Raw genomic sequence first — 14153 nt, 5'->3', positions numbered from 1 at the left:
TTATTTGTATTCGCCTTTATTTCCAAGTACACATCTCTTGTACTAAATCTTAATGATTAATAAAGGTCGTTTCCTTTTCGAAAAAAAAAAAAAAAAAAGAATATCTGTACAAAGTTAATATGTTGAGCATGAATAAACTATCATTGTAACATACAAGGAACGATCAACATATATGCTCCAACTCCAGCTTGAAGAGAAATGTTATAGCATGTATCTATTTTGCAATTTAATCATCCAAGAATATCAGTTATGGGAACCCATTAGGGGCATTCCCCTTCTTGAAATTTTACATTAAATAAGTATTGGGCTCTCATCCTATCTATTTACATATGACTAGTGACTGAAATATTATGTAGTATTTACCCTCAAACCTCTCTCACCTTCCGTAAGACAAGTATAATTGCTGAAAATAATAGTGATTAATATCTCTGCATTCTCATCCACATGAGAAGAAAAAATAAAGACTGGATTTCATCATATTGAAAATTTTCTTATAGCATAAAAAATGTACCAGAAGTGCTTGTTTCTTCTTGGAGTTAGAGTTTACAATAAGATCTCTAGAGACTTCGAGCATTGACGAATTTAGGTGTCTCTTCCCATTCTACAAACATCAGAATTAATGTTATACCAGAACGACCTAGCAGGAAAACTTTTATAATGCGAGTAAATAGATTGTGACTGTGTTCTATTTCTTAGCCGAATATAACATAATAAATAAGACTTTGATTTACCCTGCAGATGACATTCGCAATTTTCAAGTCTTTTTCCAACTCCCTGACCAAATGCATCCCCTTCACTGATCAAAAGTAAAAAACCGACATCTCATTTAACTAGCATTCAATTCCAAAATTAAGCCTTTTGCAATCTAGATAGCCCTTAAGATAATCAAGAAAACGAGAGAACAGGCTTCCAGCATTAAACAGCGATTTGGAACCACCACCACAAATAACAAAAAGTGTACAACATCCATTGGAGACCAATACTAAAATTAAAGGACGTTCATCAAGGTGCAGTAGAAAGCTATTAGAAAATTCACAACGGTATCCTGAACAATATTCACATTGCCATTTTACTTCAAAGAGATTTTTTATTTGTTATCTTATTACTTTCTTTCAATTTCTTTTTTCAATTTTTCTTTGAAGAGAAACTTGTTTGATTAATGTGATGAAATATACAAAAAGCTTATGGAGGTTACACAAATCCCTTCCAATGAGCAAAGATCTTACTGATGGAGTAATTACAAAAAAGACACTCTCTAGCTTGCACCACGTGGGTGCTATATACAAAATTAGGTAAGAAAAAAGGTTAAGTATAGCTCCTCTCCTTCCCATTGAAATTTCTGTCGTTCCTTTCAAAGCAAGTTATCCAATGGAAACTTTCGATCAAGTTCAACTACAGTATTTAGATTGCCATTAAAGGGGTGAACAACCAACAGTGGAGGCAATTCCAATCAAAAAACTACGTAGTACAATCCCAGAATACAGAGGGAAAGTGATAGTCTAAGCTGCACATATTAGGAGAAAGAGCAGTAGAAAGGCTTCTTTTTTACATATAGTTTCGTAGTGGTTGTTTATCTTGCCCATGATCACCTCCCACCGAAATATTTTAGGGCTTGTTTGGTAGGCAACTCAAATTTTGTTTTATGTTTTCAGATTCACTAAGTTCAGGGAAAATGTGTTTGGTTGATAAAATTTTGTTTTCGGAAACTGTTTCCGAATTCCATGATCCAAGCAGTGCAAATTATGAAAACAATTTTTTTATGTTTTTAGTGTATACAGATTTTGAATTCAAGATTTTAAAATGCAAAATTATATTAAAAATGATAAATAAAAAAAACAATAACAAATATATTATTTCATGTTATAAACTCAATTATTTTTGTTAAATTAAAATATGTAATATATTACATATTATATATTATATGATATTAGAAAATAATAATTATACAAATATTTTAACATAAAACAAGTTCATAAATTAATTAGTAATGGTTTATATTCAACCTAGTATATAGTGACTAACTAAATATATTTTCAAACACATGTTGAAAAATTTATTTAAAATTGGAATTTAATTTCTGAATCTGCTACCAAACACATATCTAAAAACATGAAATACAATTCTATTTTCTTTGAATCCCTTGTTAAACAGGCCCTTAACTCTCTTAGGTATTTATCTTTCCAGACAGCTTTGATAATCATGATGGACGAAGAGATTATTTGTAGCCTAGAAATGTCAGAGAGACTTACAAGAAATGAAGTCTTAGAGGCCACTGTCATAAGTTAAGTTGGTTCCCAAGAAAACAGCCCTATTCTCCAATTTTCTCTTCTTTCAAATTCCTCCTAAAGGAAAGATACCAAGACCTTGAAGTGTTGTCCCAAACGGAGGCCACGGTTATATTTATATCCCTGGATGTCCAGTAAAGGTTTGGGATGGCAGAACTCAAGGATGGCTTCTAGATTGTTGTAATCCAAGCCCTATAAACTTTGATGAATGCTAGATTATTGTACTTGCTAAAGTCTCAACTTTCATGCTTCAAATGGAAAGGACCAACATTTAACCATTTATCTATTGGACCAAAACCATCTAAAAGATTAGAATCTTCCATTTGAAGTAAAACTTTAGAATCCACAAAAGGATTAATCGAAAAATTGATTTCCATATGGGTTTCAGTGGCCCTCCAGATATCCTTCCAATCATCATGAGCATTCAAATGAGAAACTACAAACAAAGTATTCCAATCAAAACGACCATTTTTTCTTTTACCCAGTAAGAGGATTCGGCGATGGAGACATTTGGACAAAACAAATTTGCAAAGGATGAAAAGCAATCTAGTAGAGGAGGAGAAGGTTGGATAAAAGATTTCACAATATCCGAATAGGATTAGGACTGCGCTTCAAAGGTTGAGCCATACACTGATCTTTCAAGCCATTAGCTTCTCAAATTTCAAGATAAAATCTCTCAACATATTCCAAGAAGTGAGTTAACCACACTTCAAAAACATCACAAGGGATAGTAATCATTTTCCAAACACTGGAGTTTGGCCACAAAATACAACCAGTAATCAATCTTGAAGAAAACCGAAGTTTTTGAATTCTGGTAGTTCCAAACTCATCCTCATCTTGCTTGGAAGAAATTTGAGACATGGGGCAAAGCATCATTTCAACCCAGAATTTCTCAAACCATCACAGATGAGAAAATGAAAGAGGGATGAGGGACTTAAAATCTATATCTTCAACAAAATAAAAGTAATTATGTTTCACTTCCTAATAGATGGAGAAGTGAGCTGGTACAACACTTGCATTAATCTTTTAATCTTTTTAAATAATAACTCGCGCCGATACAACACTACTATGATCCATTAAAAATGAGAACAAAACAAGATAACGGACAGTGAAAACCTTGTACTGACTGACAGTAAACTTGCTAATAGATGGAGAAGTGAGCTGATGGTTGACAACCAGACGAAATAGCAAACAAAAGAAGGTAAGGGCTGATGAAGAGCAAACTGCTGAGGTGACTTAACACAAACGAGAAAAACAAAGGGTACGGGTCGAGAGGATGTGGCATGCTAACGGAAAAAGCATAATTCTAAAAGATCACGAGTGGGTGAAAGGTCAAAAGGAGATGAGAAGCAATGAAAGACGGTGGGAAGCAAGACGAGATGGAGGAAAAGAAAGCCAAAAGCAGGCAAGTTAGAAAAGATGGCAAAGAAAACTCGAATGGAAGAGCAAAGGAGCATGGGGTGACTCGTAGGGGTGGAACTAATGAAACAAGACTAATGCTCAAGATCATAAAATAAAAAAAATAGGCACAAAATGATCAAGAAAGAAAATCTTGGGTAGTACTTTGCTTATCTAGACTCTTTTTTACTTAAACTAATGAAACGAGACTAATGCTCAAAACTACAATCATCGCAGGGAAAAAATGAAAAATAACATATTGGCAATACAAAGAAATTATAGTTGGAAAGATCTCATAGGGATGAAAGTATGCATAATGTTAATTGGAACTACTCACCTTTGAAATTGAAGGGTGGCCTTGGTATTGATAATTTTCAGCATCAAAACTTGGCTTTAGTGACCAAATGGACTTGACGCTATCTTCAGGAGCCTCAAACATTATGGAGGAAACTCATTGACACTAAATACTCTGGTTAGGTGGTCTTGCCTCATTATGTCTGGTTCCTATAAATCCCCCAAAGTGGATTTGATTGCTAGTCGTACCCATTGTAGGCTTAGCAATAGTCATTCTACTTTGTTCTGGAAGGACTATTGGTTAAGTTGTGGCATTCTTGAGAATGTTTTCTATTCACGCGAATCTTAATGATAGAGAGATGATTGAATGGGCAACTCTTGCCCATCTTCTGTCCATTGTTCAGCTCCAAAATTTTCCTGAAATTTGGACTTGGCCACTTGCATCTTTAGGATCTTATACCATTAAATCCCTCATGGAAGATTTGGTGGGTACTACTGATCCTCTTTCAAAGGACCTTTATAATACATTTGGAAGGATAAGTATCCTTTCTTCTTTGGGAGTTCAGCCTTGGGGCTATTAATAGAGTTGATTGATTACAAAGGCAAATGTTTTATATGGCTTTACCTCCTTGGTGCATTCTTGGTGTATTATGTGTGTATCTGATGTGGCAACTTCATGCTTCATGCGATCTTTTCATGCATTGTTTGTTTGCTTATAGTTATCGTTTTTCAGCTACCATGTTGGGGACTTTTCATTGGTCATTATCTTTTCCCAACAACTCCTTTCAGTTTTGGTGGGTCATCCTTTTTGTGGCAGAAAAGAGGTCCTTTAGTTTGCTTTCAATTTCAGTCGTGCTTTTTTCTAGACTCTTTGGTATGCTAGGAATGGTAGTCTCTTTAGGAAGGTTTCCTACACTTTACTGCTTTTTCTGGTGCAAGAATAAGCATCCTTTTACTCTTTATGGCTCTTCTTTTTTAATGTCCAATTGGAGACCATTTGTGTAATTTACCTATCGAACGTTTGGAGTTTCACTCCTTTATTTCATCTATCAATGAAATTTGAAAAAAAAAAAAGAATAATGGGAAAATAAAAGCGATCCAAAAAAAACAAATTTTGAATAGAACAATCTATCAATGAACTAGTTCTTTACCCCTAGCCTTTTAAGCTAAATTTTTGGCCTTCTGTGCATAGTCTATTTCACGTTTCTTATCAAGAAATATAAAAAGATCCCTAGAACTGTGCCTCACAAACATGCAAGAACAAAAGTTAACAAATAAAGGAAAATACAGCACAGATGCAAAATTAACTTTGTAATAGAGGAGAGAATAGGAAATATTAATTTAAAATTTAAAAAAAAAAAAAAAAAAATCCCTTTTTTCCCCTTTTAAATCAAACTAAACAGATACACCCAAATCCAACCAAGAAAAGGCTGAACTACCAAATGAATATGCTTAAACATTAATTTTTTCACTGTACTCTACTTCATATAGAGAAGCCTAAATTAAAGAATGATGCGAGAGAAGCAGCTTCAATAACAAAATAGAACCATCAACCCTCCAACCAGCCCATATAAAAAGAACAAGACCAAAACTACGCCCCTTGGAGAAGGGAACTAGGGAGCAAAAGGAAAAAGAAAGCCGTACCCATCACTTCATGATGCTCCATTACATGGTGAGATAAACGTTCAGCCACTTTATCAAGTTGAGCTAATCTCTTAGTAGCCTTCAAAGAAATTTTTTCAAAAATTTATTCATGGGGAGAGAGATGAAAGTCGATGTTGGATCATGAAACTGAATGCAAGGACCATTACTACAATCAGGCCATTCGGAAATGTATAAATTAGTAGAAGAATAGTTAAAGAAGAAGTAAAGCAGGAGGTGACTATTGCTACCGTAGTCTGCAATTATATTGGAGATTAGTTTAGTTAGACAGAGAAACAAAAAAAGACAAGAACTCAAAATGACAAAGTGAAAATAATGAAAGGATTAAGAAGCAACTTTAAAGATGTGAGAAGCCAAAAAATTCCTAATAAATACAATACAGTTCATTTTTCCCATATGTCTGCTATAACATATTTAACATTTACCCGGAGCTAATCTCTTCTTTTGATAGTTTTATGGAAATTGGGCTTTGTAATGCTTTTTATTGGTGGAAATGATCCCCTTCAAAGATTATGTCTCTCTGCCATAGTCACTAGTTGGAGCATTTTTTGTAATCTACTTTTGGTGGCTAGGTCCTACCCTTTCTTTTATACATTTCACTCATCAGTGAAACCTCAACTGTTTCCTCCTTAAAAAAATTACAATAGTTTGATAAGAGTTTGTAACATTCTTCTTTGTTTGTAACAATCGAACAAATTGTTAATGTGTTAACTAAGACCTTGTAACATTCTTCATGAGCGATTGAAACATCGATAGTTCATTCATTAGGCCAAAAGACATCACGAGAAATTCATGGTGACCCTAATGTGTTCGAAAAGCTATCTGGGAAATGTCTGTCTCATTCATTCTTATCTAATGGTAACCGGACCTCATAACAATTTTAGAGTATATTCTTGACGAATTTAACACATCCAACAACTCATCTGGAATAAGGAATTTGTCAGGTATAGTAGCTTTGTTCAACGCCATGTAATCCACACAGAATCACTAACTTTCATCCTTCTTCTTTACAAGGAGGATGAGGCTTGAATACAAACTTACACTGTTTCAAATGATCCCCACTTTAACCATCTTAATATCTGCCTCCTGCACATGAGCAGCACACATTCCCAGGTGGTAGCCCCACAAGTATCTGAAAAATGGATTGAACTTCATCCAACAGAATCTAGACCCACGCTAAACCTTTGGTTGTACTTTGTCAATTACAATCTCTGCTACATTCAACTCTGCAACTCAACAACTGAGAACCCTTGATCTTCCTATGACCATATTTGTGTCATCATTCGTGGCATTGCCTCTTTTAAGTCAATGTCAGGTCTCCTTTCAGCATGGTTCTTCTTTCCCCGAAAAATAATGTCATCTTTAACTTGCAGCCATTACATCCCCAAGATGAGATCCAACCCTCCCAGCTCCAAAGGAAGCAAATCTTCCTTACTATTTTACATCAACGTGACAACCACTCCTTAATAAATCCCTCACCCTCTGTCACTCCGATACCCATTACTACTCCACAGTTTGTTATTATTGACGACAGATTGAGCTTCTCAACCATCTGGGATGATATAAAATTGTGAGTAGCTCCAAAATCTATTAAAATGAGCACTTCTTCCCCATTGATCTTTCCTTTCAATTCAATAGTCCCTCGTTTATGTGTTCCAATATTCCCTTTATTATATATATTATCTGTAATTAGAATGTGTTATTTGAGTAAGATTCTTTCATTTTATGTTTTAGATCTTTCTTCTACTAAGTTAGACCTCTGTAATCATTGTCGATATGTCATAGAATTATTCTCTTCTATTCCCATTTTATCATGATAAATAGAAAATATACTTCTAAATTTGAAATAGCATTTTATATTATAATCCTTCATAAAATTAAGCTGTGACAATACCTCTATTCCATATAGCTTATCAGTAATTTTCCCAAATATCAAGAATGAAGTATTGCAGGTGCAATTAGAATAACTGATATATGGCTTCTAATAAATGAAGCAGATATTGTGTACACTTGTAGGGTTATATTGAGTATAAAAAGCTACCTGTTTCTCCAAATATTCCAGATCATTTTCTTCTGATGGAACATGCTCTAACACATGCCTAACTGGGTCAAAGTCCTGCAGAAAGAATTAAGAATTAATTCAGCACTCTTTACCACCAGTAAAATAAAGGCGGGCACAATTAGGTGAAAGAATCCACTAAGGTCCAAGAGCAAATCGGAATGCAGCAAAAGTCAGAAAGTCAAGAATATCATACATCAAAATTTTCACTCTGTGTTCCAATTGGTGAGCTACATATTCAACATTTTTTAAAAGAATTTTCTATACACTTCTGAGAGCTTCTTTTTGGTGATCATTATCAGAGCTTTTCGGTGGATTTTCTTATCAATATTTCTTTTTCCTTTTTTTTTTATAGAAACAAGAATTTTCATTGAGAATAAATGAAAGAATACATGGACATACAAAAAAACCAAGCCCTGAAATAATCCCTTTCCAGGAAGGGACTCCAACTATGCAAACAATGCCTGTAGACTATAGAATAACAAAAGATATTTGAGATTGAAGCCCGAGGCTCCCTCTCCCTCCCTCTAAATGTCCTACAATTCCACCCACCCACAAAGACCATAAAATCGCGCACATTCCAACAAGCCTTAAGAAATGGCTCTTCTCCCCAAAAGGAGAATTGAGGAGGAACTCCTCGATTATACTACTAGTATCCCTATGTTGAACACACGAAATGCTAAACGTCTATAACATAGCTCTGAAACAGAACTTGCAAACTCACAATAGCAAAGGAAATGATCCAGATCTTTCCCCGCCTCCCAACAAAGAATACAACAGAATGGCCCAATGAGCGAATGTAACTTTCTCACAAGTCGATCCATCGTTTTCTTTTTTTTTGGAAAAGGAAACAATGCTTTTGATTATATAATGAAAAAACATACATCGAGAGAAAAACTAGAACAACAACCAATAACCAGAATAATCCTAGGGATCAGGAGGAGCACCCGGGAATCTCAACTAGGTTGACACCCTCTTCGCACCATCATCATCTCCAATACACATCACCAAATGGAAATACAATGATAATATTAGAAATATGTCCTCCATTACAATGCCAAGACAAAAACGAATGCTATACTATAACTAATGTGCTGGAAAAATAAAAGTCGGTCCATTGTATTAGCATAGCTATGTAAAACTTGCTAAGTAAAGAACCTCACTTTCTTAGGAATATTAATCCTTCAAAGAACCATAAAGACCGAATCTCTTAAGGAAGAATAATCAATTAGACTATGAAGAAAAGACTAACACGAAAAACCCTCGAAAGAACTGGGTCTCCAAACTCACACATCTCTTCCCCCATGCCTAAAAGAGTGACCCTCTAGTAAAGACAGAAGAGAGGCCACATCCAATGCTTCCCTATAGGATGGAGAGCGGCGGAACCCCAATGAAAAAGGAACATGAGCTCCCGGACTAGACAAGGAAATTGGCCACAAAGTGACTTTTGAGAGAAGACAAATGAAAAAGTCTAAGAAATAAGGCACATAGAGGTCTCTCCCCCTCCAGTGATCTCCCAGAAATGTGTATCCCTCCCCTCCCCCACCCACCCACCCAATTATCAAGATTTCTCTTGGTTTTGGAATGCTTTCATTTGTTTTTTTCTTGGTTCAATTTATTTCTTTATTTGTTCTAAGACCCTTACTTTGCTTTGCCTTTATTGTGATGTATTTGAGCATTGGTCTCCTTTTATTTACTTAATGAAAAGTCTCGTATCCTTTTCTAAAAAAAGAGATTACAAGGACCTATCATGAAGACGACGCATCTAGGTTTGTTCCTTTGACTGTTAACTACTCAGACAATGATTCTTTTCTCTCATTCCTGGTTAACCAATCAGTGGGGCATCCAAACTTGAACGCTATTTTTAGGAGAGGAAGAGGCTTGGAAAGATAGATATAAGATTGAAAGGGATAAGCGGGTTGGAGTTCCATCAATGTCATAAGGATACTAGTGATATGATCAGGGAAATCCTCTTGCATCCGTCTTTTCATGAAATAGCCGATTTTTATGGCTTGACGGAGTGTGTTATTTGTGGAACCTTTCGGGAGAGAGGAAAAATAGAATGTTTAGAGGTTTGGAGAGAGATCCTTCAGATGTTTAGTCTCTTGTTAGATTTCATGTTTCTCTTTGGGCTTCAACTTCATAGAGCTCTTGTAATTACTCTATAAGTTCTATTTTGTACAATTAGACACCATCAAAGTAACATAAACATAATAAAGGAAGAGGAAGAGGAAGAGGAAGAGGAAGAAGAAGAAGAAGAAGAAGAAGAAGAAAGAAGAAAAAAAACATAAGGTAACAAAGGGAAATGTACACAACAACCTATCCCATCCAACACTCCATCATTCCTCGAACCACCTTCCAGAGCCACATATAAGGTAATTTTAGTTTAGATCAATCTTGTTCCAACATTTGGATGAATAGCATCAACCGTGGTATTGTACTTATTAGCTAGCTCCTGTTACGGCACTTCTCCACCGCCCTAGGAGCCAGTCCAATTGCATCTGAGCTCTTCATAATCCTCAGCCTCTTACAAGAGTCGATGAACATCTCCCAGGGGACATCACCAACGAGCATCCAATCACCATCCTTATCCTCGTATGTTAGAACATATTCTGAGCCATGAAGAAGATCTTTTAGCTTGCTCTCACTCATTTTCTCCATGCCCAGAGCTCCATGAGCTCCATATTGACCTATAGTAAAACAGCTGAACATCTTCTCAAGGGCAGAAGACAGCTCCTGATATGCAGAGTAGTTCCTCATATCGACCTTCCTAAGATGGAGCACCATCCATGCTGACTTTGATAAAGAGTGCCCCAGGCATTGCCTTTCCAACAACTTCATCATTGTTCTTTGAAGTTGTAGCCAATGTGTTCTTCCTGAAAGATGTTATGGGCGGCCAACCCACAACCTGTGCCATGGAAACAGGTGCGTTGGTGTTGTTATTTGCAGTCTCATTATAAGATGGCCTAGTTTCACTATTTTCCTGAGGCCTCTCTTCTACAGCCTTTGGTGTGGTTGGCTCTTTCACTTTCCCCATTTAACTTCCAAGGTTCTCTAGCAAAGAACCAGCTTTCAAACCTATGTTAGCGTGATATTTTTCCTCTGAGAATTCATTCATAGCATCAGAAAACCCCCTCTTGTTGCCTGAGACGACAGTCTTATGTGGGGAAGAGTAGTGACCATCACTTGATGGGTGCAAAGGAAATAGTGGTTTTTCATCGAGTTGAGAAGAGCTATGCAAGCTGATATCTGGATCTCTCTCGGGGGATTCAAATCCAAGGAGACTTAGTCCCAATTCTGTAGCCTTGAGATTCAGCGAGGGTTTGTTCCCATCAGACTTTGTGGTAGTCATACAGCTATCCTCTAAAGAGGAATCGGATAATCCCATTAATTACGCTCTTCAAATGCCAAATTGTTTGGGCCGACACTCTCCATCGAGTTTGAGGAAGCCAACAGAGTGACATTGCTGCGACTTTCCTCCACCTCCCCAACATCGAGTAGTGGTGGAGACATCAAAATTACAGAAAGAAAAAAGCCCGGATTTTATACCTGAAGAAATCTGGAGATTAGTGGGTTAAAGAGAAGAAGTAGTAGAGATTGAAGTCTTTGATTCTAGGCAGTAGCAAGAGAGAAACTGAAGGGTGGAGTGAGAGAGAGAGAGAGAACTAAGGACCCACCATTTGGCACAAAGTAACAAAAGCCTTTTGGTGTTCGATAGTTCTATTTTGTACAATTGAATCCCTTTTCTTCAATACGACCTACTTTTGAGGACGTGTCTTATTGTATGCCCTTATATTCTTTCTTTTTTTTTTCTCTTAATAAATGTTGTTTTAAAAAATATGTACAAGTCTTATTAGACATTTTCTTAAGTGTTTGAAAGCTGATGAACTAAATTTATAACGTAATCTAAAATACATGAGGTGAATTAACGAGAGGTTTTATAATTTTAAAAATGTAACACAGTATTTACAAGGATCGTGCCTGTAAATGAATGATCCCAAGTAAATGATAGTAACAGTAGCAAGTAGCACCTCTTCATAGAAAACTTCCTCTAGTTCCTCTACTTCGTGGCCATGATTTCTACTGCCATATATTGAGCTCAGTTCTTCCGAGCTAGATGAGAGACTAAATCTCTGGTGAGGAGGCAATCCTGCAAGCACACGGGCAACAGCTGCTGCAGCCACAGCACGTGCTGGAACCTGCTCAGTAAGGTAGAAAACAAGTGATTGAATTCCCAGTCATTCATTTTTTCCAGATAAACAAAAATGCAAAAAGGTGTTTAATTTTCTTTCAACAAGAATCAAACTTTTCGGTAATAGATGAAAAAGAAGAAAAATGTTCAAGGGTACAAACTCTAAGGAAGTGAAAAACAGAAGAAAAAAAAAATCCAAAGAAACAAAAGAAGTAGAACACCAAAGTTTGCAGAGCCTAAAAAATAACAACAATCCAGAGGAACCAACTACAGGAGTGTGACAAAATTAACAAAATAGATTGAAAAAACTAGGACGCCATCTTGGCAAAAGCTTTTAGAAAATGGATACGAGCCTCTTTATTATAATTATATAAAAAGAGACTAATGCTCAAAGTACAAAAGAGTTATACAAAGAGCATGAAGAGAAAACAAAGGAAAACAACACGGGACTACTAAATAAGAAAAAGATCAGGAAGCGCACCCGGGCATCTCAACTAGGTTGACACCCCCTTAGCGCCTTCATCATGTCCTTACAAAAGTACAACTTCAAATAAATACAGGGAGAAGGAAATAACAAAAAGCCGGAGAAAAAGACTAAACAATCTTAACAAGCGGCATGAGAAAAGCTTTTAGCTATTTTGGATTTAAATCACTGCCTTTGAGCTATTTTGGATGATTGAACTCTCTTGTGAAAAGAGATTTTTTTCAAAAGAAAAAAGAAAAAAAGAAAAACCTTTTGGTGGACTAGGACTCTAAAAGTGGGCATCCCTCCTATCGGGGACAAAGTAAAAGTCCCCCAACAAAGATAACAAAGTCAGCAAATTTGTTGTTTCCCTATTGGTCAACAAACAACAAAAACTTAAGGGAATGTTCGGCCCACCGACTATATAAGTCGGTGTTTTTTTTTTAAAAAGGATACGGGTCTCTTTATTATTGCATTATAAAAAGAGACTAATGCTTCAAAGTACAAGAGATTTATACAAAAAGCATAAAGAGCAAACAACAAGTAAAAGCCCGAGCCTACTTGAAAAGAAATACGAATACATCTTTAGAGAATGAAGAGATCCCCGAGACAGAAACTGGAAAAAGTTACAGTGCTGGGAAAATAAAAGCCTGTCAATTCAGAAAAATGTCTCGGATTGAGAAACTATCAAATTCTGTGTTCAAATAGCACCAAGCCGAAGTATTCCTTTTAGCTGAATCAAAGCAAAACTCCCAACTTTTTTCCGCATCATGGAAAATTCTCTGATTTCTTTCGAACCAAATATCAGAAAGTATAGCCTTGACCATGTTGATCCATAGCAGCCGAGGCTTTTTTGGTAGACAGGGACTCGAGAGAAGATAGTTTAGGGTGCCTTTGAGACTATCACCAAAAACTCCTACAAAGTTAAACAACTGAAAGAAAGACCACTAACACTTTTTTGCAAATGCACATGAGAAGAAAAGGAGCTGTAAATCTTCACTTGCCGAATTACATAGAGGGCAGTAGGGTGACTGATTGAAGTTTTCTTTGCAGAACCATAGAGCAATTCAAAAGGCCAAAAAGCATAATCCATATCTGAATGTTCACTCTACTTGGACTTTTAGATTTCCAAAGAGCTTTGAAAAGGGAGATCTCCAATGGACGCTTGGAAGAGAGGTGGACCGAGAAGGACTTGACTATGAAAGAACCTGAGGCTTCCAAGGACCAATGACGACTGTCCGGGTTAGATGATACTGCCTTTTCTTATAAGGCAAGCAGCAATGCTTGAAAGTGAGCAATCTCCTCATCCTTTAGCAACCTTCGAAAGGTGATGGACCAAGAGTTTAAAGAGTGATCCCAATGTTCAGCTATGGAGCCCCTTAGTAATAAGAAAATCCTAAACAGAGATAGAAAATGAGCCGACAATGCAGAAGGGAAAAGCCAAGGATCTGACCAAAAGCTTACTCTATTTCCCTCTCCAACAGTAAAGGGAGCTAAATCTTCTACCTTGGACCAGCTTTTTGAAATGTTTATCCATGGCCTTCTCAAACTATTCCCATACTTTCCAGATGTGTGCCAATCAAAGGGCCCTTTGCCGTGGATGCTAGTAATGATCCTTCTCCAGTAGGAATTCCCCTCCATCATGTACCGCCAGCCCCATTTGGCAAGCAAAGCCGTGTTTTTGGCTTTAAGTCCACCCAAACCAAGACCTCCATTTAAAATAGATTGAGAGACTAAACTCCATTTAGCCAGGTGATTGATTTTGCTTCCTTTATGGCCTTCCCAAAAGAAGTTTCAGAT

At 36.5% G+C, this 14153-nt stretch overlaps 2 protein-coding genes and 1 pseudogene across 4 annotated transcripts in view; all 3 read right to left on the bottom strand.

The window, feature by feature from the left end:
* Positions 1–14153, bottom strand: part of LOC120083748 (coiled-coil protein) — an 80876-nt gene that overhangs the window by 52800 nt on the left and 13923 nt on the right. The window contains exons 2-7 of one of the 3 annotated variants that reach the window (XM_090316204.1): positions 12372–12419; positions 11730–11897; positions 7681–7755; positions 5622–5700; positions 732–796; positions 512–601 (exon numbers count right to left, since the gene is read on the bottom strand). In XM_090316204.1, the coding sequence (XP_090172330.1) occupies positions 512–601; positions 732–796; positions 5622–5643 (177 nt within the window). In that variant the 5' untranslated portion in view covers positions 5644–5700; positions 7681–7755; positions 11730–11897; positions 12372–12419. Of the gene's footprint in view, positions 1–511; positions 602–731; positions 797–4020; positions 4133–5621; positions 5701–7680; positions 7756–11729; positions 11898–12371; positions 12420–14153 lie in introns of those variants that run through there. The other 2 variants (XM_039039605.2, XM_039039606.2) reach the window with 2 other exon arrangements.
* LOC120083749 (auxin-responsive protein IAA8-like) lies at positions 10108–10589 on the bottom strand. The gene has a single exon (XM_090316206.1). It carries the CDS (start codon positions 10540–10542, stop codon positions 10147–10149), a length of 396 nt encoding a protein of 131 aa, XP_090172332.1. The 5' UTR covers positions 10543–10589; the 3' UTR covers positions 10108–10146.
* LOC150034312 (auxin-responsive protein IAA9 pseudogene) lies at positions 10736–11211 on the bottom strand (annotated as a pseudogene).

This window comes from Benincasa hispida, chromosome 8 (assembly GCF_027475165.1).
Source record: "Benincasa hispida cultivar pf3 chromosome 8, pf3_genome.v1.1, whole genome shotgun sequence".
Classification (NCBI taxonomy): domain Eukaryota; kingdom Viridiplantae; phylum Streptophyta; class Magnoliopsida; order Cucurbitales; family Cucurbitaceae; genus Benincasa; species Benincasa hispida.
The sequence above is the reverse complement of the archived record's forward strand: the minus strand, read 5'-3'. Positions and strand labels throughout refer to the sequence as shown.